Source organism: Leptodactylus fuscus, chromosome 2, assembly GCF_031893055.1.
Source record: "Leptodactylus fuscus isolate aLepFus1 chromosome 2, aLepFus1.hap2, whole genome shotgun sequence".
NCBI lineage: Eukaryota > Metazoa > Chordata > Amphibia > Anura > Leptodactylidae > Leptodactylus > Leptodactylus fuscus.
In genome coordinates this window covers 218626599-218654421 of record NC_134266.1, presented here as the reverse complement: position 1 = coordinate 218654421, position 27823 = coordinate 218626599, and the positions used below count along the sequence as shown (strand labels likewise).

General features: G+C 44.3%; 1 protein-coding gene across 2 annotated transcripts; it reads right to left on the bottom strand.

Moving 5' to 3' along the window:
* Positions 1-10281: 10281 nt before the first annotated feature.
* RDH5 (retinol dehydrogenase 5) lies at positions 10282-24763 on the bottom strand. Of its 2 annotated transcripts, none has more exons than XM_075265571.1 (5): positions 24677-24763; positions 17336-17670; positions 16178-16436; positions 12521-12684; positions 10282-11326 (listed from the first exon to the last, which is right to left on the bottom strand). In XM_075265571.1, exons 2-5 carry the CDS (start codon positions 17646-17648, stop codon positions 11103-11105), a joined length of 960 nt encoding a protein of 319 aa, XP_075121672.1. In that variant the 5' UTR covers positions 17649-17670; positions 24677-24763; the 3' UTR covers positions 10282-11102. The 2 variants fall into 2 exon arrangements, with proteins under 2 accessions (XP_075121672.1, XP_075121671.1); XM_075265570.1 differs by having other exon boundaries at positions 24557-24736.
* Positions 24764-27823: the final 3060 nt, after the last annotated feature.

Here is a 27823-nt window from a genome sequence, read left to right as displayed (position 1 = left end):
CTGGTATACAGTGCCATTGTCTGACTGGGAATTCAAAGAATATATTGGGGTTATAAATACCCTCATTTCTTGCTACTGCCATATAGTGCCAGTGTCTGACTGGGAATTCAAAGAATATATTGGGGTTACGTGCACCCACAATTTTTACTACTGGTATACAGTGCCATTGTCTGACTGGGAATTCAAAGAATATATTGGGAATACAAATACCCTCATTTCTTGCTACTGCCATATAGTGCCAGTTTCTGACTGGTAATTCAAAGAATATATTGGGGTTACGTGCACCCACAATTTTTACTACTGGTATACAGTGCCATTGTCTGACTGGGAATTCAAAGAATATATTGGGAATACAAATACCCTCATTTCTTGCTACTGCCATATAGTGCCAGTGTCTGACTGGGAATTCAAAGAATATATTGGGGTTACGTGCACCCACAATTTTTACTACTGGTATACAGTGCCATTGTCTGACTGGGAATTCAAAGAATATATTGGGAATACAAATACCCTCATTTCTTGCTACTGCCATATAGTGCCAGTTTCTGACTGGTAATTCAAAGAATATATTGGGGTTACGTGCACCCACAATTTTTACTACTGGTATACAGTGCCACTGTCTGACTGGGAATTCAAAGAATATATTGGGAATACAAATACCCTCATTTCTTGCTACTGCCATATAGTGCCAGTGTCTGACTGGGAATTCAAAGAATATATTGGGGTTACGTGCACCCACAATTTTTACTACTGGTATACAGTGCCATTGTCTGACTGGGAATTCAAAGAATATATTGGGAATACAAATACCCTCATTTCTTGCTACTGCCATATAGTGCCAGTGTCTGACTGGGAATTCAAAGAATATATTGGGGTTACGTGCACCCACAATTTTTACTACTGGTATACAGTGCCATTGTCTGACTGGGAATTCAAAGAATATATTGGGGTTATAAATACCCTCATTTCTTGCTACTGCCATATAGTGCCAGTGTCTGACTGGGAATTCAAAGAATATATTGGGGTTACGTGCACCCACAATTTTTACTACTGGTATACAGTGCCATTGTCTGACTGGGAATTCAAAGAATATATTGGGAATACAAATACCCTCATTTCTTGCTACTGCCATATAGTGCCAGTTTCTGACTGGTAATTCAAAGAATATATTGGGGTTACGTGCACCCACAATTTTTACTACTGGTATACAGTGCCATTGTCTGACTGGGAATTCAAAGAATATATTGGGAATACAAATACCCTCATTTCTTGCTACTGCCATATAGTGCCAGTGTCTGACTGGGAATTCAAAGAATATATTGGGGTTACGTGCACCCACAATTTTTACTACTGGTATACAGTGCCATTGTCTGACTGGGAATTCAAAGAATATATTGGGAATACAAATACCCTCATTTCTTGCTACTGCCATATAGTGCCAGTTTCTGACTGGTAATTCAAAGAATATATTGGGGTTACGTGCACCCACAATTTTTACTACTGGTATACAGTGCCATTGTCTGACTGGGAATTCAAAGAATATATTGGGAATACAAATACCCTCATTTCTTGCTACTGCCATATAGTGCCAGTTTCTGACTGGTAATTCAAAGAATATATTGGGGTTACGTGCACCCACAATTTTTACTACTGGTATACAGTGCCAATTTCTAACTAGGAATTCAAAATGCGCAAGGCTCCCGGAAAGGGACGTGGACGAGGCCGTGGGCGAGGTCGGGGGAATGGTTCTGGGGAGCAAGGTAGCAGTGAAGCCACAGGGCGTCCCGTGCCTACTCCTGTGGGGCAGCAAGCATTGCGCCACTCCACAGTGCCAGGGTTGCTTGCCACATTAACTAAACTGCAGGGTACAAACCTTAGTAGGCCCGAGAACCAGGAACAGGTCTTGCAATGGCTGTCAGAGAACGCTTACAGCACATTGTCCAGCAGCCAGTCAGACTCTGCCTCCTCTCCTCCTATTACCCAACAGTCTTGTCTTCCTTCCTCCCAAAATTCCGAAGCTTTACAGAACAATAACCCAAACTGTCCCTGCTCCCCAGAGCTGTTCTCCGCTCCTTTCATTGTCCCTCAACCTGCCTCTCCACGTCACGATTCCACGAACCTAACAGAGGAGCATCTGTGTCCAGATGCTCAAACACTAGAGTCTCCTCCATCTCCGTTCGATTTGGTGGTGGATGACCAGCAACCCACCCTCATCGACGATGATGTGACGCAGTTGCCGTCAGGGCATCCAGTTGACCGGCGCATTGTGCGGGAGGAGGAGATGAGACAGGAGTTGGAAGAGGAAGTGGTGGATGATGAGGACACTGACCCGACCTGGACAGGGGGGATGTCAAGCGGGGAAAGTAGTGTGGATGTTGAGGCAGGTGCAGCACCAAAAAGGGTAGCTAGAGGCAGAGGTCAGCAGCTTAGGCGAAGCCAGGCCACACCCGGAATCTCCCAAGATGTTCCAGTTCGTACCCAGCCCCGAAAAACTCCCACCTCGAGGGCACGTTTCTCGAAGGTGTGGAGTTTTTTCAAGGAATGCGCCGAGGACAGATATAGTGTTGTCTGCACAATTTGCCTCTCGAAATTGATTAGGGGCTCTGAGAAGAGCAACCTGTCCACCACTTCAATGCGCCGTCATTTGGAATCCAAGCACTGGAATCAGTGGCAGGCAGCAACGGCAGGACAAAGGCCGCCTGCCGTTCACGCCACTGCCACTGCCTCTGCCACTGCCTCTGCCTCTGCCACTGCCACTGCTGACTGTGCTGGCGATGCACTCCAGAGGACGAGCCAGGACACCACTTCATCTGCCTCCGCCACTTTGTTGACTTCTACCTCATCCTCCCCTGGTCCTGTCTTATCTCCTTCTCCTGCACCATCAAAGGCACCATCAGGCGTTTCTTTACAACAACCCACCATCTCTCAGACATTGGAGCGGCGGCAGAAATACACTGCTAACCACCCACACGCGCAAGCCTTGAACGCCAACATCGCTAAACTGCTGGCCCAGGAGATGTTGGCGTTCCGGCTTGTTGAAACTCCCGCCTTCCTGGACCTGATGGCAACTGCGGCACCTCGCTATGCCGTCCCTAGCCGTCACTACTTCTCCCGGTGTGCCGTCCCCGCCTTGCACCAGCACGTGTCACTCAACATCAGGCGGGCCCTTAGTTCCGCGCTTTGCACAAAGGTCCACTTGACCACCGACGCGTGGACAAGTGCATGCGGACAGGGACGCTACATTTCACTGACGGCACACTGGGTGAATGTAGTTGAGGCTGGGACTGCTTCCCAAACTGGCCCGGTGTACCTCGTCTCCCCGCCTAACATTCCTGGCAGGGACACGAGAAGAACACCCCCCTCCTCCTCCTCCTCTACCGCCTCCTCCTCCGCCACCGCCTCCTCCTCCGCCACCGCCTCCTCCTCCGCTGTTAGATTGACCCCAGCTACGAGTTGGAAACGTTGCAGCACTGGCGTTGGTAGACGTCAGCAGGCTGTGCTGAAGCTGATCAGCTTGAGGGACAGACAGCACACTGCCTCCGAGGTGAGGGATGCCCTCCTCGATGAGACGGCAATATGGTTTGAGCCGCTGCACCTGGGCCCAGGCATGGTCGTTTGTGATAACGGCCGGAACCTGGTAGCAGCTCTGGAGCTTGCCGGACTCCAACATGTTCCATGCCTGGCCCACGTCTTCAACCTAGTGGTGCAACGTTTCCTAAAGAGCTACCCCAATGTTCCAGAGCTACTGGTGAAAGTGCGGCGCATGTGCGCCCACTTTCGCAAGTCGACAGTAGCCGCTGCTAGCTTAAAATCTCTCCAGCAACGCCTGCATGTGCCACAACACCGGCTTTTGTGCGACGTCCCCACACGCTGGAACTCAACGTTTCAGATGTTGAATAGAGTGGTTGAGCAGCAGAGACCTTTGATGGAATACCAGCTACAAAACCCTAGGGTGCCACAAAGTCAGCTGCCTCAGTTTCACATCCATGAGTGGCCATGGATGAGAGACCTTTGTGACATCCTACGGGTCTTTGAGGAGTCCACAAGGAGGGTGAGCTCTGAGGATGCGATGGTGAGCCTTACAATCCCGCTCTTGTGTGTTCTGAGAGAATCCCTGATTGACATCAGGGATAACTCAGATCACACAGAGGAGTTAGGGATAGCATCCGATCCGTCACAGCTGGAGAGTAGGTCCACACATCTGTCCGCTTCACTGCGTTTAATGGAGGAGGAGGAGGAGGAGGAGGAAGAAGAGTTGTCCGATGATGTGATGGTGATACAGGAGGCTTCCGGGCAACTTCGAATCGTCCCATTGTTGCAGCGCGGATGGGTAGACATGGAGGATGAGGAGGAAATGGAGATTGAACTTTCCGGTGGGGCCAGAGGAGTCATGCCAACTAACACTGTGGCAGACATGGCTGAGTTCATGTTGGGGTGCTTTACAACCGACAAGCGTATTGTCAAAATCATGGAGGACAACCAGTACTGGATCTTTGCTATCCTTGACCCCCGGTATAAAAACAACATCTCGTCTTTTATTCCGGTAGAGGGGAGGGCCAATCGCATCAATGCTTGCCACAGGCAATTGGTGCAGAATATGATGGAGATGTTTCCAGCATGTGACGTTGGCGGCAGGGAGGGCAGTTCCTCCAGTAGGCAACCAAGTTCTCACCGGTCCACACAAACGAGGGGCACACTGTCTAAGGTCTGGGACACCTTGATGGCACCCCCTCGCCAAAGTGCCGCCACGGAGGGTCCTAGTGTCACCAGGCGTGAGAAGTATAGGCGCATGTTGCGGGAATACCTTTCCGACCACAGCCCTGTCCTCTCCGACCCCTCTGCGCCCTACACGTATTGGGTGTCGAAGTTGGACCTGTGGCTTGAACTTGCCCTATATGCCTTGGAGGTGCTGTCCTGTCCTGCCGCCAGTGTCCTATCTGAGAGGGTGTTCAGTGCAGCCGGTGGCATCATCACTGACAAGCGCACCCGTCTGTCAGCTGAGAGTGCCGACCGGCTCACTTTGATAAAAATGAACCACCACTGGGTAGAGCCGTCATTTTTGTGCCCACCTGTGTAAAGCACCCCAACATGAAACTCCATGTCTGTACTCAACCTCTCCAATTCCTCCGCATCCTCATACTCATCCACCATAAGCGTTGCACAATTCTGCTAATACTAAGCTCCCTCCACCCTGATTTCCCCCAACTCTGCTGGTTAGAGGCTCCCTCCACCCTGATTTCCACCAACTCTGCTGGTTAGAGGCTCCCTCCACCATGAATTTGCCCAAACTGGGCTGTTTAGAGGCTCCCTCCACCATGAATTGGTCCAAACTGGGGTTTTAGAGGCTCCCTCCACCATGAATTGGTCCAAACTGGGCTGTTTAGCGGCTCCCTCCACCATTAATTGGTCCAAACTGGGCTGGTTAGAGGCTCCCTCCACCATGAATTTGCCCAAACTGGGCTGTTTAGAGGCTCCCTCCACCATGAATTTGCCCAAACTGGGCTGGTTAGAGGCTCCCTCCACCATGAATTGGTCCAAACTGGGGTTTTTAGAGGCTCCCTCCACCATGAATTGGTCCAAACTTGGCTGTTTAGAGGCTCCCTCCACCATTAATTGGTCCAAACTGGGCTGGTTAGAGGCTCCCTCCACCATGAATTGGTCCAAACTGGGTTTTTTAGAGGCTCCCTCCACCATGAATTGGTCCAAACTGGGGTTTTTAGAGGCTCCCTCCACCATGAATTGGTCCAAACTGGGCTGTTTAGCGGCTCCCTCCACCATTAATTGGTCCAAACTGGGCTGGTTAGAGGCTCCCTCCACCATGAATTTGCCCAAACTGGGCTGTTTAGAGGCTCCCTCCACCATGAATTTGCCCAAACTGGGCTGGTTAGAGGTTCCCTCCACCATGAATTGGTCCAAACTGGGGTTTTTAGAGGCTCCCTCCACCATGAATTGGTCCAAACTTGGCTGTTTAGAGGCTCCCTCCACCATTAATTGGTCCAAACTGGGCTGGTTAGAGGCTCCCTCCACCATGAATTGGTCCAAACTGGGTTTTTTAGAGGCTCCCTCCACCATGAATTGGTCCAAACTGGGGTTTTTAGAGGCTCCCTCCACCATGAATTGGTCCAAACTGGGCTGTTTAGCGGCTCCCTCCACCATTAATTGGTCCAAACTGGGCTGGTTAGAGGCTCCCTCCACCATGAATTTGCCCAAACTGGGCTGTTTAGAGGCTCCCTCCACCATGAATTTGCCCAAACTGGGCTGGTTAGAGGCTCCCTCCACCATGAATTGGTCCAAACTGGGGTTTTTAGAGGCTCCCTCCACCATGAATTGGTCCAAACTTGGCTGTTTAGAGGCTCCCTCCACCATTAATTGGTCCAAACTGGGCTGGTTAGAGGCTCCCTCCACCATGAATTGGTCCAAACTGGGTTTTTTAGAGGCTCCCTCCACCATGAATTGGTCCAAACTGGGGTTTTTAGAGGCTCCCTCCACCATGAATTGGTCCAAACTGGGCTGTTTAGCGGCTCCCTCCACCATTAATTGGTCCAAACTGGGCTGGTTAGAGGCTCCCTCCACCATGAATTTGCCCAAACTGGGCTGTTTAGAGGCTCCCTCCACCATGAATTTGCCCAAACTGGGCTGATTAGAGGCTCCCTCCACCATGAATTGGTCCAAACTGGGGTTTTTAGAGGCTCCCTCCACCATGAATTGGTCCAAACTTGGCTGTTTAGAGGCTCCCTCCACCATTAATTGGTCCAAACTGGGCTGGTTAGAGGCTCCCTCCACCATGAATTGGTCCAAACTGGGTTTTTTAGAGGCTCCCTCCACCATGAATTGGTCCAAACTGGGGTTTTTAGAGGCTCCCTCCACCATGAATTGGTCCAAACTGGGCTGTTTAGCGGCACCCTCCACCATTAATTGGTCCAAACTGGGCTGGTTAGAGGCTCCCTCCACCATGAATTTGCCCAAACTGGGCTGTTTAGAGGCTCCCTCCACCATGAATTTGCCCAAACTGGGCTGGTTAGAGGCTCCCTCCACCATGAATTGGTCCAAACTGGGGTTTTTAGAGGCTCCCTCCACCATGAATTGGTCCAAACTTGGCTGTTTAGAGGCTCCCTCCACCATTAATTGGTCCAAACTGGGCTGGTTAGAGGCTCCCTCCACCATGAATTGGTCCAAACTGGGTTTTTTAGAGGCTCCCTCCACCATGAATTTGCCCAAACTGGGCTGTTTAGAGGCTCCCTCCACCATGAATTGGTCCAAACTGGGCTGGTTAGAGGCTCCCTCCACCATGAATTTCCCAAAACTTGGCTGTTTAGAGGCTCCCTCCACCATTAATTGGTCCAAACTGGGCTGGTTAGAGGCTCCCTCCACCATGAATTTGCCCAAACTGGGCTGTTTAGAGGCTCCCTCCACCATGAATTGGTCCAAACTGGGTTTTTTAGAGGCTCCCTCCACCATGAATTGGTCCAAACTGGGCTGTTTAGAGGCTCCCTCCACCATGAATTTGCCCAAACTGGGCTGGTTAGAGGCTCCCTCCACCATGAATTGGTCCAAACTGGGCTGGTTAGAGGCTCCCTCCACCATGAATTTGCCCAAACTGGGCTGTTTAGAGGCTCCCTCCACCATGAATTGGTCCAAACTGGGTTTTTTAGAGGCTCCCTCCACCATGAATTGGTCCAAACTGGGCTGTTTAGAGGCTCCCTCCACCATGAATTTGCCCAAACTGGGCTGGTTAGAGGCTCCCTCCACCATTAATTGGTCCAAACTGGGCTGGTTAGAGGCTCCCTCCACCATGAATTTGCCCAAACTGGGCTGTTTAGAGGCTCCCTCCACCATGAATTTGCCCAAACTGGGCTGTTTAGAGGCTCCCTCCACCATGAATTTGCCCAAACTGGGCTGGTTAGAGGCTCCCTCCACCATGAATTGGTCCAAACTGGGTTTTTTAGAGGCTCCCTCCACCATGAATTTGCCCAAACTGGGCTGGTTAGAGGCTCCCTCCACCATGAATTGGTCCAAACTGGGTTTTTTAAAGGCTCCCTCCACCATGAATTTGCCCAAACTGGGCTGGTTAGAGGCTCCCTCCACCATGAATTGGTCCAAACTGGGTTTTTTAGAGGCTCCCTCCACCATGAATTTGCCCACACTGGGCTGGTTAGAGGCTCCCTCCACCATGAATTGGTCCAAACTGGGGTTTTTAGAGGCTCCCTCCACCATGAATTTGCCCAAACTGGGGTGTTTAGAGGCTCCCTCCACCATGAATTTGCCCAAACTCTGCTGGTTAGAGGCTCAATCCACCCTGATTTTCAAAACAAATGTTGGTGCCAACCTCAACTTACTACAAGGGCCAAATTCACTGCTGGTGACAAGCTCTCCTCACTGCAAGTGCCAAATACACATGTTTCAAGGTGTTTTCCTACTGTCAGAGAGGTGGTATTGAGTGTGTAAAGTGTGTAGTTGTTAGGCTGTGATGTTGGGGTAATAGAGGGTCTTTGGTGTGTTAGATGCCCCCAGACATGCTTCCCCTGCTGTCCCAGTGTCATTCCAGAGGTGTTGGCATCATTTCCTGGGGTGTCATAGTGGACTTGGTGACCCTCCAGACACGGATTTGGGTTTCCCCCTTAACGAGTATCTGTTCCCCATAGACTATAATGGAGTTCGAAACCCATTCAAACACACGAACATTGAGCGGCTGTTCGAATCGAATTTCGAACCTCGAACATTTTAGTGTTCGCTCATCTCTAGTGCAGACATATTGGTTTGTCACCCAGCTTTCCCAGTTTTTAGCACTTGTTGGCAAAAGGGCCAACAAGTGCTAAGCATCACTGGGAACTCCTTCAAGACTGTTGGAAGACTATTTCAGGTGACTACCTCTTGAAGCTCATCAAAAGAATGTCAATCAAAGCAAAAGGTGGCTACTTTGAAGAACCTAGAATATAAGACAGATTTTCAGTTGTTTCACACTTTTTGTTTAAGTGTATAATTCCACATGTGTTAATTCATAGTTTTGATGCCTTCAGTGTGAATCATATTAATGAAAATACAGAAAACTCTTTGAATGAGAAGGTCTGTGTACTGTATATACCAGGACACTCTGCTTCTCTCCCTTATTCATATCCTGTTTTTTCAATTGGGTGTCGGTGACACATCCACATAAACTGGGCCCACGTTACTAAGCCTCTGTGAATTACAGTAGCAGTGAAGTGGAAGGAATTTCAACAAATCCTGTGAACTTCTGGACTAGTAAGCCTGCAGGCTCTTCACCAGTGCTGATGCCCCATTAAATGTGGTCTTTTCCTGTCCTGATTGGATGAGTTTGAGAATTGAGGCAAGAGTAGTTGGGTAATGTAGACTGGATGGATGCGATCCTCTTCCTCTTGGATACAGCCCAGCAATCTTGTCAGAGCCGTCCTTCCTCCCCTATTATTGATGTATTGTTCAAGTGAAGTTGTTGTATGTTAATTCCTATTTCTTTGTAAGGTATAGGCATATGACCTTGTTCCCTTTTGATGGATGGAGAATGATGTCACCTGGCGGAACAACTCATACATGTCCCCACGTCTGCGGTGGCATTGGCATGCAGTGACACGCTATATTGCGTTATATTGTGAACAGGGTTCTACATGTTTAATTTATTAATAAAGCTGTGGCCGACCCCCACTTTACCCAAAATTGTTCTCTGCTGTTTTATTTTGGACGGGATTGGGTTTTAAATGATAGTAGACATTGACCTATCGCAGGACAAACCTGTAGCACAAAGTGTTATTAAAAGTGCTTAAGTAGAGATGAGCGAACACTGTTTGGATCAGCCGTTCTGAACAGCACGCTCCCATAGAAATGAATGGAAGCAGCTGGCACGTACACTTTGCCAGAGGCCGGTCGCTTAACCCCCGCGTGCCGGCTACGTCTATTCATTTCTATAGGAGCGTGCTGTTCAGAACGGCTGTTCCGAACAGTGTTCACTCATCTCTATGCTTAAGTGCTAATTAAAAGACTCCCATTGACTTCAATGGGTTTCGTTTTCTGCACATTTAAGTCTTTTTTATCAGCGCTGATTCTGCCGTGAGTTATCGTGCCAGATTCAGCGCTGCGTTACTCCGTGCGAATGCCCCCTAAGTAAGCAACCTCCTTTGTCTTTAATAACCTGACCGAAAAAGTACAAGAAAATGTTCATAAACTTGTAGCTTTAGCTAAACTAAGATAATTTTTGTAAGGTCATAAAACAGAGAGAGAATATTCATAATATGAGAATATATTTAGCAATTCCAAGTATATATCTATGAAAGTCCGAAACAGAATTACATGAAATATATCACGCTAGTGTCTACAATGGATATGTCAAATTATCACTACGCAGACATTGGGGGAGATTTACTAAGTCAAATGCACCTGAATTCTAGGATGGATAAGAGCAATGGGCATTATTAACAGTAGTGTGAACCCACCATAACACGTCTAGCAAGATAAGTCCACTTTATACATCATGAGCATGTGGCACACTTAGTGTAGTCTCTGTTGTGTTCAGTTTTATACTGTTTAATCTTGGGACAGTATTAATATATCTCCCCCATTTGTGTGACGCGAGTCAATATCAGCAACTCATTTCCAGCCTGTCACACAGAACTGATCCTGTCATGTCAAAAGATTACACTGGATTCACGTGGCTATAATAAGTGTGTATTATACAGAGCGTATGGCAGCCCCAAATCCTGTTGTGGCTGTAGGTCTGATGACCTGAAATTATAACATCATAGAAACCTATAATGCTGCTAGTTTAGGACAGCTCTAGTACCGTCCCTATAATATGGACATATCACAGCCATGGGAATCCAGCCCTACAATGGTTCCACCCATTGGTCAGCAGGCTACTACAAGTCATGTCATGAGCATTATTTCACAGTCTCACTTTATAAAATGCATGACGGATGAGGATACAACCGTACAATGTGTCGCCCTGCCATACATACAAACACGTCTCATTGTGATTATGTGTAGAGCCGCTTAGCAGTCATCCATTCCCAGTACAAAACAAGCTTTGTCCCAGTCTGCAGATAAAAACTTTACTTTCCTAAAGCCCCGATTTGGAGGATTTTCAAGAATGTTTCTTAGTGGACTCTCTGTTCAGGTTTAGGCAGTACAAAAGCAAGGACGGCATCCACAATGAAGGCTGGCATGTATGATACAGGAAGCCACACCAGCTTGGCATCCCATCCTGGACTATATCTTGTTCGGGGATACGTAGCTTGCAAGGCGTGCTCAATGCATTTTGGCACTTTGGAGATATCGGCATCACAGATGAAATTCATGATCAGCCTTTGCACTTTCATATCTAGTTTTGAGAAAATCAACAACATTGGGAATTATTAGCATAAAAAACTATTTACTAAGAGTAACATTAATGGCAGATTTGTGATAATATAAATAATACTGGCGAGAAATTAGACAGTGAAAACCTAAACTAAACAGCCTAAAAAATCTCATGTAGTTTAAGACTAAGGCCCCAAGTAGCGAGCCACAGCCAAAAAACACAGCGAAAAAGACCACAGCGGAATCCATCATTTTCGCAATATGGGGCCCTGGCCTTAAAGTGGCTAATGCATTTTGATAAATCTGTTGCAATATTACAATGTCTAATCTAATCATGATCTACTTTTCTGTCCCCATGTTCTGTGCAGACACCGCACAGAGAACACACAGACTCCATTATAGTCTATGAGGTCCGTGTGCTTTCACTGCACACCGCTTGCCAGTGCATTTAGTATTCCGTTCGGGGAGGTCCCCATGCGGATTTCCCGAACGGATTACCAAACGCAGATGTGAACGAGGGGCTAGTTGGCTTAGTTTATACCCCAAATTATGACAAAATGTGACACTCAGCCTGAAAGCTTAATTCTGTGCCAGTTATCGACTGGATCCCAGGAGTGCGCCTCAATTTTTAAGAGTCTGAAGTCGGGTTTTGCTGTCCGCTTGAAAAGTCGGACATCTTTGGGAACGGACAGTTAAGGACAGGCACGGACTGTAAAAGAACGCACCCGATCTCCATTTAAATCAATACAAAATGTCATGGACACAGCTAGTGTCCGCTCCTAATGTCCGTGCAAGATTTTGAATGGACATTAGCAGCGGACACTAGCTGTCGGACACCAACGATAGTGTGAATGCTCCCTAAGTCCACTTGGAACTGTGACTGATAAAATGCATTGTCTATAACTTTCATGCAATGTAACAGACAATAGTGTGATACTTGTATTCCACCCCCAGTCACAGGTTGCCCTCACGGTATGTCTGTCTATGACTCTTATGGCAGCAGCTTATGATAGAACAAGTGAAAAATGAGGCCCAGAAAGTCTGTACAGGCCTGGTGTACAGCACATTGTACTGTATATCAGCAATCTGTATCATCTATACTGCTGATTTACAATGCTGGAAATGGATGCAAGAAAAAAAGACAGTCTAGAAAATGTATAGTGAGAGGCTTTTATCGTTCTGCATAATTTACAGCCCGCTACTCCTAGAAACTCACATTTTTGGTAAAATGCATCCCCATAACTCTTTCTTGTCTCAAGTGGCATCTGGTCCCAAAGCTGCTTCAGGGAATGTTCAATAGAATCCAGATCGGTTACTGCAGTCTTAAAGAAGCCGGGCTCTATAATACAGACCTTGACTCCAAAGTGCTGCATGTCTCTCCTGTAGCAGAAATAGGAAATCACATTACATTGATCCTGTAAGCACACAGGGTAGCGGATGTTTCTAGTACACAGTGGGCCATGTTACACCAGTAGTCCCGTCACACCGGGTTATCTCTGCAGGATGCTACTGTTTACCTATGAAAGTCTTTTTTCATTTGCACAATTTTTCTCATAATCAATTGCAGAATTATAACAAATAAAACAGACTATTCTGGAAGCAACATAGTGTGTCAATATTTGATCAATGGGGTCCGCCAGTTAGCACAGGGGCCATGGTTCTCACATTTACTGTTCACACAGACATAGCAATACATTACATAGAAATATACAGTGCACATGAATTAGACACTAGATATTGGGTTGGGGTCAATAAAAGCTATCTAACAATACAAATTGTATAGAATAGCTAAAGGGTCTTTTACATGGGGCAGCGAATGGCCATTACAGGGAGACGGGAGAGAAACAGCTTTGAAGTCATATGAAAATGAAGCAGTTGGTGCCTGTGGATGGGCCATTAGCTCCCTGGTCCTCACTGGACCTTTACTATTGATCCTCCTATTGCTATAAAATTATTATTTATATAGCACCATTAATCCCATGGTGCTATACATTATTATATTAATTCCATGGTGCTCTACATTATTATATTAATTCCATGGCGCTGTACATTATATTAATTCCTTGGTGCTTTACATTTGGGGGTTACATACAGTACACAAAATATACAAACAAATATAATGCTAACAGTGACTGACTGGCACAGTGGGGTAGAGGGCCCTGCCCGCAAGGGCTTACAATCTATGAGAGAAGGGGGGTAGAGACAGAAGGAGAGGGGGAGACTGTTCAGATGGTGATGTGGTGACAGTAGTGTTATAGGAGGTTGTAGGCCTTCCTGAAAAGGTGAGTCTTCAGGGCCTTCTTGAAGCCTGTGATTGTGGGGGTCAGTCTTATGTGTCTTGGTAAGGAGTTCCAGAGTATGGGGGATGCACAGGACAAATCTTGGAGACGGTTGTGTGAGGAGCAGATAAGAGCGGAATAGGAGGTTACGTATGTGCAGGTAGTGGGAGATTAGGTCAGAGATACAGCTCTGGAAAAAATTAAGAGACCACTGCAAAATTTTCAGTTTCTCAGATTTTTCTCTTCATTGGTATATTTTTGAATAAAATGTACATTGCATTTTTATTATATAAACTACTGACAACATGTCTACGAAATTCAAAGCAAAAATTTTTGTATTTATTTGCAGTAAATGAGAAATCGTCAAAATAATAAAAAAAAAATGAAGCAGTTCTGTCAGACCTCAAATAATGGAAGATTATGAAGATAATCTGTTTTCCCTTAGCCCAAGCAGCAGCACAAGATGGGGTATTCCTGCCCCTGTGTGCTGTTAGGACAGGTGGAATTTTTAATTAGCTAACAAACTTTCCCCTATAAGAGGCCGAGAGACCTCCTCCCTCCTGTGTTAGTCCAAGAGTATACAAATATACATTAACACGAATATACAATAATAAATGGGAGGGAGCCTTGTGCTGCTGTTTGAGATTATCTTCATAATCTTCCATTCCCTCTACGCCCACAGCAGCACAAGATGGGGATTTAGCAAGTATAACCCCTGCTATGGTGGGTGGTCTTGGCAGGCCGATGCCATGACAGAATGCCCGAAGGCTACAGAGTCCGCAGAGCGCCAGTCCAGTCTATAGTGTCTGGCAAAGGTCAGCTGTGAACCCCAGGAGGCAGCGACACATATCTGCTCCAAGGAGAGAGAACGTCTTTCTGCCCAGGAGGTTGACAACGCTCTAGTAGTGTGGGCACAGACGAACTCTGGCACAGGAAGGTCCTGGGCCTGAAGGAAGCAGATGATGGCTTCCCTGATCCATCTTGACAGGGTTACTTTTGATGCTTTGACCTCTGTTGTGGCCAGCAATGTTAATTAGCAGATTCTCCAACCTTGGGAAAGAAGCTGTGCGGTCCAGGTAAATACGTAATGCTCTGACCAAGTCCAACGTCTGCATCCTTTCCTCCCACTGTCCTAACAGCACACAGGGGCAGGAATACCCCATCTTGTGCTGCTGTTGGGCGTTGGGTGAATGCAAAGAAACCAAGATCATATTCATTTAGAAACAACAATACTAATGTTTTAACTCAGGAAGGGTTCAGAAATTAATATTTGGTGAAATAACCATGATTTTTAATCCCAGCTGAAGCATCCCCAGATCATCACAGATCCTACACCAAATTTCACAGTGGGTGCAAGACACTGTGGCTTGTACGCCTCTTCAGTTCTCCATCTAACCAATAGACGACCTGGTGTTGGGCAAAACTGAAAATTAGACTCATCAGTGAAGATTACCTTACTCCAGTCCTCTATGGTCCAATCCTTATGGTCTTTGGCAAACTTCAGCCTGGCTCTCCTTTGCTTCTCATTGATGAAAGGCTTCCTTCTGCTCAGGCAATGTTCCCCAAGAACAATGTACATTTTATCAAAAATATACCAATGAAGAGAAAAATCAGAGAAACTGCAAATTTTGCAGTGGTCTCTTAAGTTTTTCCAGAACTGTATATGGAGGAGACAGGTTGTAGATGGCTTTGTATGTTAACATTAGTACTTGTAAGTAACAGGTAGCCAGTGAAGGGATTGGCAGAGGGGAGCGGCCAATGAAGAACGGGGGTAGAGGTGTATTAAGCGAGCAGCACAGTTTAAGGTGGACTGGAGGGGGGCGAGAGTATTCACTGGGAGGCCATGGAGAATGGTGTTACAGTAGTCTAAGCGGCAGATAATGAGGGCATGGACTAACGTCTTAGTAGTTTCTGGGGTGAGGAAGGAGCGGATTCAATAGATGTTCTTGAATTGGAGGCGACAGAAGGTGTTGAGGGTTTGGACGTGCAACATCACTCATCCTACTTGAGTAGCAAAAGCAGTGCTTCTGAAGCTTAAGGCCCGCCCTCAGTGCACCAACTGCCTAATTTGCCTAAGACTTCAAGGTAATTTATTTTCAAAAGCCACAAAGTTGACACATACATCTTTACGGGGTTACTTACTTTTTTTTCCTTCCCGACCCACGAGGGAGCATTGGGATGGGGTAGATGGTGGTAGGGGAGACTATGAGGTAAGGGGTACATTTTATATGACATTTTGTACTTTTGATTATTTTAGCAAATAAAACAATAGGGAGAAGTAACTATATCATCAATTGGCACTGGCTATGGGGAGTTTAATGGCAGTAACACATCACTGAACTATCCACATGAGACAACAAAATCTGGGTAAAAATAATAAAAAGACAATGAAGCTTCCACTCCCGTACAGATTCATAGAATAGAATCATCATAGAGAAGCACATCTGATAAAACATTCAGACTGTTTGTTCTACAGAATCCTGGATGTAATCTGCCTCTGCCATCTGTTATTGGATTACTGAATGGTGCCATTACTTCCATATATGTCCACATGTATTGTTCTAACCCTAGCAGACTGCAAAGTGGCTTCTTACCTGAGACTGTCAGAGAAAGCCTCCACCGCGTACTTAGACACACAGTAACCCCCTCCATTGGCAGATATTCTCCCAAGTACACTGGCCATGTTAACAATCCGTCCTTGGGCCTTTTTTACCAGTGGCAGAAAACCTAATGTCACCCCGATGGTCCCAAATGTATTCACTTCCATAACTTTCCTGAAGTCTCCTAAGGTCATCCATTCAGTTGGACCAATGGGGTTGGCAACACCAGCATTGTTAACTAGACCATAAAGACCTGCAGAAGGAGCGAAAATGTCAAAGAAGTAGTTGAGCAATTCTGTAAGGGATTCCTACATATTTGGCAGGCAGAACAGTGTAACATGTAGGATTATTATTCTTGCCGTCAAAATGACAGACACCACAGTGGAACCCAATGGTCCACATTACATGTTAATGGGGTCCTGCAGGTGTAGCTGGTGTCCATCTCATGATAAATCTGGTTTGCTGTTTTTTGGGGGTTTTTTGTTCTGACAGAGGAAGTCTGAACAATGTCTAACAACAATATGACAATGGTAAGTTAAATAAATATTCTTAAATAATAAAATATTTCATTAGGTTTCCATAAGTCCAATCCATTTATTATATGTATATGTATATTGCTTTCTGTACTTCAGTAATGATAATGAATAATTAGTAGTCTTTCTATAACAATATATTCTACAGCACTTTACAATTGTGGAAAAAACACAAAAATAATCAGAAGAATAATAATACAAATGAGACAAAAAGTACAAAATCCCTGCAATGTATGGATATACTGCCCGTGTATGCATGTATTGCCCGTGTATGCATGTACCGCCCGTGTATTCATGTACCGCCCGTGTATTCATGTACTGCCCGTTTATGCATGTACCGCCCATGTATTCATGTACTGCCCGTGTATTCATGTACTGCCCGTGTATTCATGTACAAACTGTGTATTCATGTACAAACTGTGTATTCATGTACTGCCCGTGTATTCATGTACTGCCCGTGTATTCATATACTGCCCTTGTATGCATGTACAGCCCATGTATTCATGTACTGCCTGTGTATGCATGTACCACCCATGTATACATGTACTTCCCATGTATGCATGTACTTCCTGTGTACATTATACATTTACATATGCCTTTCTCATGACTGATTTCTTACCTCTGTCCCCAACCTCTGCCTTCACCCATTCCACCGCCTTCTTGATGCTGTCTGAGCTGGTGACATTCACTAGAGTGGTTTTCAGCCCCGTAGGACACGCTTTTTGCAGGTCATTTGCTCCTTTTTCTGTGAGACATCCCGCCAGGACTTGAAATCCTTTTCTGTTTAATCTTTTGGCTAATAGATTGCCAAATCCTGTATCGCATCCTGTGATGAAGACATGCTTGTCGGACAGTCGTGAGATAGTCTGCCTGTCTCTCAGAAACCATCCAATAGCCCAGGCAACAGCGAACAGGATTACGTAGCACCACATGGAGCCCTTGTACAGGCTTACTCTAGAAAGGAAGGAAAAAAATAGTGCTCAAAATCTGATACAAGTAGCCTAAGACGGCACATTGTAAGGTCATGTCCAGACCATACACCCCATGGCCCCAGTGTAACATGCGTCTGCTATATTGTTATTATGGGCTACATGAGTAGAAATAGAGGCGACTGTGTTATTGGACCCACAGATATAACAGTCTGAACACAATCTCATCTACTTTGATAGTATACTAATATGATAACTAGGTTTTAAGAAGAATGATATGGTTTGTTTAAAGGGAGCCTACACCACCCCCAAGCATATTCAACCACCGTGATACAGGGCACATTACACCATAACTTAGGTATGTCACTTTTATAGATCTGGAGCAAAATAACTCTGACGTCTTATGCAAATGAGGCAGTTGGTGCACTGGGGGCAGGTATTGTGCTCTTGCCACTCCAAACACTACCATCTCCTGCCTGTGCTGAGCCGTGCAATGAGAGTTGACCCTCACTGCTATGACATCACCTTACCTGAGCAGCAATAGCAGTGCCCCCAGTTACCTGAGCAGCAATAGCAGTGCCCCCAGGACTGAAGGCCCGCCCCCAGTGCACCAGCTGCCTCAATCACATAAGACTTCAAAGTTTTTCTCTGACAAATCTACAAAAGTGACAAATATAACATAGATATGATGTCTATTGCAATGTGCTCTGTAATGTGGTAGTAGAAGTTGAATAGACTTGGAGATTCCCTTTAAGGAACACTTCAGCAAATCTCACACTATTCCACTATTACAAGGGACATTGATCGGGCAAAGTATTGTCTTCAAGCATGTTTGTTCTCGATCACTGTACAATGTGAACAGGTCAGGGATCAGCCAGCAAATGACCAAATGGTCATTTCTCCACTGATCGGATCATTTATGTGGCCATGAAGATGTTTGAGGGTCCTCAAGTCTAGTGCAAGGCGCTCTAGACTGGAGGCGCAAATACTGTTAGGTCTCAGATTCTATACTATAACATAGTGCATCGGTTTGCCTGGACGACTCCTTATAATACATATGGTAAGACATGATCATTGAAAAGATTGGATCTCTATGACAATTACAATAAAAATACTTTCTGAATAAGAGCAGTAGAAGATTTGTAGAAGTGAGAAGTGGTTTATTGCTTAGTATTTCAGCATTCTTCCTCTTTTCTAGGCTTGTTATGAAAGCCCGTATAGTATGTGAATGTTTTATTATCCCCTTTGTATAACGCTTCGACAATGAGTGACCTTTTTTTATCGGCTTCCATAAAGAATACAATGTGAATGTCCGCCATTACATCACCAGCATTTGTGTTACTATTTCTGGTTAGATAGAAACGGAACAAAGTCCAGAGCTCACATGTACAGAAATGTAATTCTCCAGGCAAAGCATCTCCATCTTTATAGCCAATATTGATCCTGTACAGGCTGCTACCACAAATAGCATACAGCCCTATAAACATGGTGGGGGAGGGGTATGTGCGATAATATGGTGCAAAGAAAGGAAAAACATGATACAATGATAAGTGTGAAATATGTGCCATTGATGCTGTAAGAAAATATTGCATTTTATAATATGAGCTAACCTCTGCTCAAAACACTGACTTCCTATTGTTCCTTCTATTGCCCTAAGACATTATTTTCCTTAGAAATACAGGAGAGTCTTGGGATCTGGTGAGCCGAGAGCCCCCACATTCCCTTTCTGTATGTCTTTGGCGTATGGGTGGATACAAGAGTACTCGGGGGAATCCCACACATGTAGAGGAAGAACATAGAAACTCCTTGTGCTAAACATTAACTGTATAATAATACAAGAAAGAGGGAAGAGGTTAATATTAACTCATCAGAAATCTCTGCAACAACATATGCCACATGTGAATATGCCCTGAAAATGTTGTACTGAAAAGTGTCCATATAATGCTAGGTTCACACTAGCCTTCGTCTCTCCATCTACTAAAAAAGCCTGTCTGCTAACAAAAAGCGGTTTCCCGCAGACCCCATAGACTATAATGGGGTGTGTGGGGTTTCTGCCGGTTTTATACTGAAAGCAGCCGAGAGAAAAGTCCTCCGTGCAGAACTTTTCTGTCTGCTGACTTTAAGTGGAATCTGCGGTGGAGTCTCCTACAGAGAATCCAATGTATATGTGAACCTTCAGTGGGTTCTTACAGGTTTCAAAAAATTTTATTATGAGAAACTATAATCTATCTCCTTGTACTTTTTAAAAAATGTAGATTGTGAGCCCTATATAGCCCTATATAGGGCTCACAATGTACATTTTTCCCTATCAGTATGTCTTTGGAGTATGGGAAGAAATCCATGCAAACACAAGAAGAACATACAGACTCCTTACAGATGTTGTCCTTTTCAGGATTCAAACCCAGGTCTCCAGCACTGTAAGTCTGCAGTGCTAACCACTGAGCCACTGTGTTGCCCCTACTGCAAATTTATTTTTCTAACCCCATCCATGACCCTTTAACCCAGCCAAATCCCACCCATGGTATATTACTCCCTTAACAACCTCATATAGTATCATGCCCACTTGTGGTCCCCACACAATATAATGTCCCACACAGTATAGCATCCTACCTATGGCCCACATGCGTTATAATGCCACTTCCTTGTGGACCCCAGACACTAAAATAACCCGTTACCCCATTCCATGAGCATCCATGATAAAAGAGGAAGCCATGAGCTTCCTGTTTTACCAGTTCACTCCTCTCTAAGGGGGCGTTCACACTACCGTCAGTGTCCGACAGGTAGTGTCCGCTCCTAGCGTCCGTTCAAAATCTGGCACGGACATTAGGAGCGGACACTAGCTGTGTCTGTGACACTTTTCATTCATTTAAATGGCGATCGGGTGCGTTCTTTTGCACTCCGTGCCTGTCCTTAACTGTCCACATGTAAAGATGTCCGACTTTTCAAGCGGACAGAAAAAACCTACATGTCGGGTTTTTCTGTCCGCTTGAAAAGTCGGACATTTTGGGGAACGGACACTTAAGGACAGGCACGGAGTGCAAAACAACGCACCCGATCGCCATTTAAATGAATGAAAAGTGTCACAGACACAGCTAGTGTCCGCTCCTAATGTCCGTGCGAGATTTTGAAAGGACGCTAGGAGCGGACACTACCTGTCGGACACTGACGGTAGTATGAATGCCCCCTAAGATTAAAGCCAAGACATACTGCCCGCGGACCAGGACAGAATCTGAAATCTGGGACTGTCCTATTGAATTTGGGACGGCATTTGATTGTAGCGGCGATACTCGAGAGGTATTTGCATACTATATCTGACCCTGGTATACATTATAAAGTTTCTTACCCATAAAGTGATTAATAAGCCGTATTGACTAGACGCTACAGAACCTCTTTTACGTTTGGAAGCTTTTTTTTTGCGTTTTTATCCCTGTGGCTGTAGTTTTCTACATAAATAAGAAAACTTATATGAGATACTAAACAACACTGCACACTAGAAACATAAAACAGGAGTAGAGGGTGAAGATCATGAATAAAAATGATAGGCCCCGGACAATCGTGGCATAAAACGAAATTTACATCTCATAAAGCCAACTTTTTATTAAAACTTGACACGCTACAGATCTATAACAGGAGTAGCTGTCAGCTTCCGGAGGCATAATATGTTTTATATCTAATTCTCCGGCAGCGAGCAGAGATGGGAGCACAGAGCTGCAATAACATATCATTTCAAGCATGAGTGTTGATGTGGAAATTGGAAAAATTACAGTATATTGTAGAATGAAGCAAACTCCAGCTTATGTACAGAAAGTGACCACTAAATTACAGCCCTTGTCTGTCTCAGCGCTCACATCTCCATGACCTCTGTACAATGGTCACATTGCTGAGAAAATATAAAGATACCCTTAACATTGCATCAGGTGCGTACCATGGCGAGATACGACTGACTACATCCATACACATTATATAACAGGATACAGGGGAAGTCTTTCAGAAGCCCTTCTTTTTGTTTCTTTGCTTCCGTCATATCATTCATGTGGGCCCATGAGCTAGTACTCTAATGCTCTAATGCTCACCAATGTGGCCCTAGCGGTAGAATAAATCAATTAGGTCTCTAAGTAAGCCGTGTGTTGGAAAAACTGAGCTATGGGTATCTAAGAAGTGCTGGAGTGCATTACGCGACCTTGAAATTCTTACCTTCTGACATGTCCTGTCTTATGAAAAACTGGAAACCCCTTTAACAGTTATACTGTAATAACTTACATAATAGTCTACATATATGTGGCTGTTTACGTGAAAAGGGCCCAGATCGTCGATACTAATTATAGAGAAAATAGTCCAAAACATATTTGGGTAAAAAAAAATCACAATTTTGTTTTATGCAAAAATTTTATTTAAAAATATGTCAAGTTTACAAATTTGTTGAGACTTTTAAGAATTTGTACACTTTTGGTGCAGATTTCGTTAGAATTAAAGTGACAAATTAAATCGACGATCTGGGCCCTTTTCACGTAAACAGCCACATATTATATATTCTAAATTGACTTTATGGCAAGTCTAGTTATTGACTATAGCAACTCCCTTCAACTGACCAATGATTGCTGTGTCGCCCTGCGACTTCTTCACCAAAGTAAGAGGATAATGGTAAGGAATTTGGTCTGGAATTTCAGCGCTGAAAAAAAAAAGCCTCTCAATGACTTCAATGGGTTCCTTTTTAAGTGCTGAAATTCCACACCACATGCCTCACCATTTTCCGCCATGTGAATGGACCCTAAGGGATTGGAGTGGCATTGTGACCTCAAGGGTTCTGCCACTGCAACATCTAGTCAACTTTTGCGCAGAATGTGAAGAAACATTTTAAGACAGAAGTGTTAGACTTCATGCACACAACTGGAAGTGTAGTCTGGGGTCTTCCCTGTGTGTTGGAATAATTTTAGAGCAGGTTCTATAAAATATCGTAACAGAACGAAGCATCTGAAGACTTGGTCTGCATGAAGCCTGACCCTGTATACACATGAATGTTGGCCGTGTAAAAGCCATCTTTTTAACAGCGGTCACATGGCTGCATTCATTTTACTATCTTAGGGTGCATTCACACTGAGTAAACGCTAGCTTATTTTGTAGTGTAAAATTACACTTGTAAATTTTGCTATCCCATTGACTTCAATGATATTTTTTTACAAGTGTAAAAATACGCCTGTAAAAAATACGCCTGTAAAAATACACCTGTAAAATGTCATTGAAGTCAATGGGATAGCAAAATTTACAAGTGTAATTTTACACTACAAAATAAGCTAGCGTTTACTCAGTGTGAATGCACCCTAAAGGGTGCATTCACACAATGTCTTTTGGCACGTAATATGCCACATAGATGCCGCGCGATCTTTTGCGGGCCGTATACGCTCCCATTGTTTTCAATGGGAGCTGGTACCGTATACGCGGCGCTATTTTGCGGCCATGATTTTGAAAACAATGGGAGCGTATACGGCCCGCAAAAGATCCCACGGCATCTACGTGGCACATTACGTGCCAAAAGACATCGTGTAAATGCACCCTAAGAATGGGGCGATGCACATGACCAACATTTTGACAGAACATATAGGTCATGTTCTATTTTTGTACATTTTCTTGGATCCCTCCATGCACTGATGGGGGATCCATGAAAATGGGTGTCCTCTGGTGTAAGATGGCTGTTGAAAAATTTACTTTTTTCATGGCTGTTTTGTGTGACTCAAGCCTTAGACTTATGGATGTTCCAAATTGATGTTCCAAATTTAAGCAACTTCGGCAAAACTGACTTTTAGGCTGAGGCCCCACGTTGCGGAAATACAGCTTTTTTTGCTGCGTTTTTTTTGATCCAAAGCCAAGAATGGCTACAAAATAATGGTTCTCAATCCACTCCTGGGTTTGGCTCAAAAAAACGCAGCAAAATCGGCAACAAAAAAAGCACCACAGTTTTGACAATTACAGCGTGTCAATTATACCTACGGAAACGCTGGCATTTTTCCATTAGGTATAATAATTTCACAGAGAACAACTGAGCAAAAACAAAACTAAAAGCTGCGTAAAAAAACAGGTGTTTTTGCAGTGTTTTTTTTTTTTCCTGCATTTCGCTACATGGCACCTTACCCTAAAAATTCCCTTCATGATAAATATCCACGAGTGTTTCTTGCAAGACAATGGCACAGCAGGTTTGATACAGTTTTTTAAACTGAAGTCAAAAGAGGATGGAAGTGGAAATAGAGTAGAAGTCCTCACTATATGGCGGTATTTCCCATTCCACTCCCAGCTTTGACTCAAAAAACTGCATCAAAACCTGCAGTGTGTGAACATGAATAGTTTCCATTATTCTTTAGCTGTCTAGTTTCAGCTTCTTTCCATAACCCCATGACTTTCTGATCTCCGTTGTACACGTCCAGTTTGCCATAGATGTATTAAGTTGCACAGGCGCCTACATTGCTGCATGAGACTATTCTATAAATTAGAAGCTTGTTGCTTCACTAATCCTTTATCACAAGCTTAATGCAAACTGGAATGTTGATCCAAAAACCTAAGAAAAGCAGCCAAATAGAATAACAAGGAGGTGAATGAATGTTTCTATTAAACACAGTATGCATGTATATATCAATAAAACATCACTACAATGTTATATACAACTGCAGCATTAATTTAGACTTTAGTCTGTTGCATATACCAGGTGATGTTATGTCACCAGTAGTCCGCCATGTGTTTGTGGGACTTCCTACTGTATATCTTCCGTATTCTTATGTGAGCCATAACATCTGCACTGTAATGATAAGTGACAGCCATGCGTATGGTCACTTAGAATAGATGGAGTTAAATATTAACAGAGAGCACATTGTGACAGTCAGTGACATGAAACACACAGCAGGCGCTGTCATCGCAACTCTTACCTTGACAATCCCTTAGGCTTTTCCTGTTTGGTACACAGTATTTGGGTGGAGCAGGATCTTGGGTCTCTGGGAACAGCTGTCAGTGGCTTTAGTTATTGGTGGTAGTAACTATCTGCTTACCTCTGTGCCGTGCTGTGCTGTCCTCTGCCTGAATACTAGTGAAGACAGCCGCTGTTTGTAGGCAAAGTCCAGCAGCTTTGCAGGAGAGATTTTCCTAGACTTACTTACAGAGGGGGATTGAGGAGGAGATTGTGCTATTAACACTTACCATTACAGGACATAGAGAAAAGAGGCAAAATCGTAGGAAGTTGGCAACAAGTTTAGGACTGTCAGGAACAGATAGTTTATATACATGCTCTAATAAACAGATATTTGTAGGTTATGCTCTATCCATATGGCACTCAGACATACGTCAGAAATAAAATCACAAATGTTTTTGTAGGATCTACTCAGATAGAAAAGCCTAGTGTACTGCTCTTTCTCATAAGATAAGATAATCCTTTAATAGTCCCACCATGGGGAAATTCAGTGTCTTACAGCATCATGGATAATACAGTAATATAATACATGAAAGAACACATACAAGCTCATAGCAGAAAAGATAGAAAATAGAAAAGATACTAGGAGTCATAGCAACTAAGAAGAAAGAAGACTTCAGGATCATTTAGTTCTCTGTGTGGAGTGATCTCCGCTTAGCCTGATCCGTTGGATACAACTCAACCTTAGTAAAACAAATAATACCCAAACCAGAACGTTTTGGCAAAATGTGGTGAACCAGAAGACAATTTTATTATAGGGTTTGTGCTATGTTTATACTGTGTATAGGCAATATGTATCTGATCTGTGAAAGTCTTTAAGCTGGGACCACCATGGGCTACAAAAATAGGGCTTATTCCCATCTGAATGTATCGGTGGTCACATAGGTGATAGCTGAGGTACTTGTATACGGCTTGTCTTTATCAGACACATAGAGGAATAAAGCTGCAGATTTCCTGTGTAGATAGAGCAGAAGGGACCCATGTGCTCATGGTCAGCAGGGGTCACACAGTGGACGGCCACTCACTGATCTGACACCTGGATAGCTGATAAGTTGTGAACTTACATAACTTCTTTAATCTATAACAAAATACAGTGAGCCTGGCACCATTGCAACTGTCCATTCAATAGCTGGGTGCATGTATTCCTCAACTACCTAAATTGTAGTCGGTCTCAACTGCCACCTCCGGCAGCTACAGACAGCTGAATGTGTCATGATACTGTCCACCACAGCAGTCCTTGACTGGCTAATAAGGACCAGACAATTTCCCTCACCGATGGGTGTCCCCTTGTCATAAACAAATTCCAGGTGATCTGATGCACCTTCAGTTACCTGCCCAACCAACTGGAGGCAAAAGAGAATAGAGAGGGGACACCGAGCACACTAAGTGTAGTATTAGAGGAGGCACAAATTGAGTCCACAGTGGTATATTGATTATAATTGACCAGGTTGCCTCTCACCTTGCAGGGTTGTGAAGTCACAATCCTTTGATAAGCATGCTTAAGACGAGAGTGGCAGCAGTTCAATCCAAACACCGGAGACCCGGAGAAAAACTGGACAAGAGCAAAAGGGACCAATGGTCCTATTCAGGAGAACCGCACTCTCTGGTATAGGAAGGAGATGACAGAGCGAATATCTAAGATTCAGAAACATTTATTGAAGTAAATGTCAGCACAGCACGACGCGTTTCGAGCCTTAACTGGCCCTTTTTCAAGTGCAAATAATGGCGGGTCCCATCGGGCCAGATGCAACTGGAGGGTGAAATATTCCATCCATTCTAACCCTATAGATTAAATTCCAGCTGCAGATGGACATCTTGTTACTCCTCGGTCATTAGATCGAGAATAGACTATTTCTTACCACTGCTGTCTCTTAAAGGGGTTGTCCAGCCTCAGCAAGTTCCCCCCTATCCATAGTAATGGAGTGGCTGGATGGACAGCGCTGCTCCATTCATTAGAATGGGAACTGCCAGATATCACTCAGTAAGTACTGGATAGATAGGGGGTAACTTTCTGTGGCTGGACAACCCCTTTAATGCTCCTCACATGGACTTCATTTCAGGCACATTTTGCTGAATATGACAGGCACCATTATTATAAGTCTATATAATAGCTTATGGCATAGCTTTTCAGTATATGCTACACCTCATGTGCTTTATGCACAAAAAAAAAATCCTTTCTTAATGTATAGAAATTGAGTCATATCTAAATATATATATATATATATATATATATATATATATATATATATAGAGAGAGAGAGAGAGAGAGAGAGAGAGAGAGAGAGAGAGAGAGAGAGAGAGAGAGAGAGAGAGAGAGAGAGAGAGAGAGAGAGAGAGAGAGAGAGAGAGAGAGAGAGAGAGAGTGCTCAGTAAACATAAGATATGAAAGCTCAGGGTTAAATATTCAGTGTAATAATCTACTCAATAGATGTTTACCCTGCTATAAATTGAACAGGGCTCAGCAAGATCAATATACAATTTATTCAGATTGGCATATCCATGGAAACCGAGACTGCCGGACAAAAGATGTATCTAGCACTTAATCGTGGGAAGCATTTGTATTCTTCATACTGACAATGTCACACAGTATTGTGTATAAATACTCAAAAATAGGTTTAACTGAAAACTAAAAACTAACTATTAGAAAACTTTTATTTTTCCACATTGAATTCTGACGCTAACTATACAATATATCATCAACGTACCTAAGCTATTGGTTACTCATTTCTTACTTCAAGCTCCTGGCCCCAAAACAAAGATCTTTACCAGAGCCCCCACCTAACATTTAGAATGGACTTTGGCTTTTGGCGCCAGGTTCTGATTCTTTTCGAGCGGGTATTGGGACTTAGTCTCCCCCTTCTTCCCCACAGTTATCTTCTTCATTTTCCCATGGTGAAGCTTCGGGAAAAGCCCTCCAATTACTCCTGTATATACTCACGGCTGTAGGCTGTCTTACTTCCAAACACTGGAGACACACAAGCCTTTGGAAGAGTTGTACGTCAGACTGAGAGAGTTCAGGAATATGGAACATCTAGCTGCTCTTTTGAATGACGAGGAGGACCGAAGCTGGGCTATATGGGAACCTTGGGGCACCTTTCGGGTGCTCATGGTATCTAATCTAATTCTATTCTGTTTGTGCTTTTTTTTTCTTGTAAACTGAAATTCACCGGTGTCACAAAAGTGAACAAAATCTCTTATAGGTTCAAAGTAGCACTGGGCTCTCCATCAT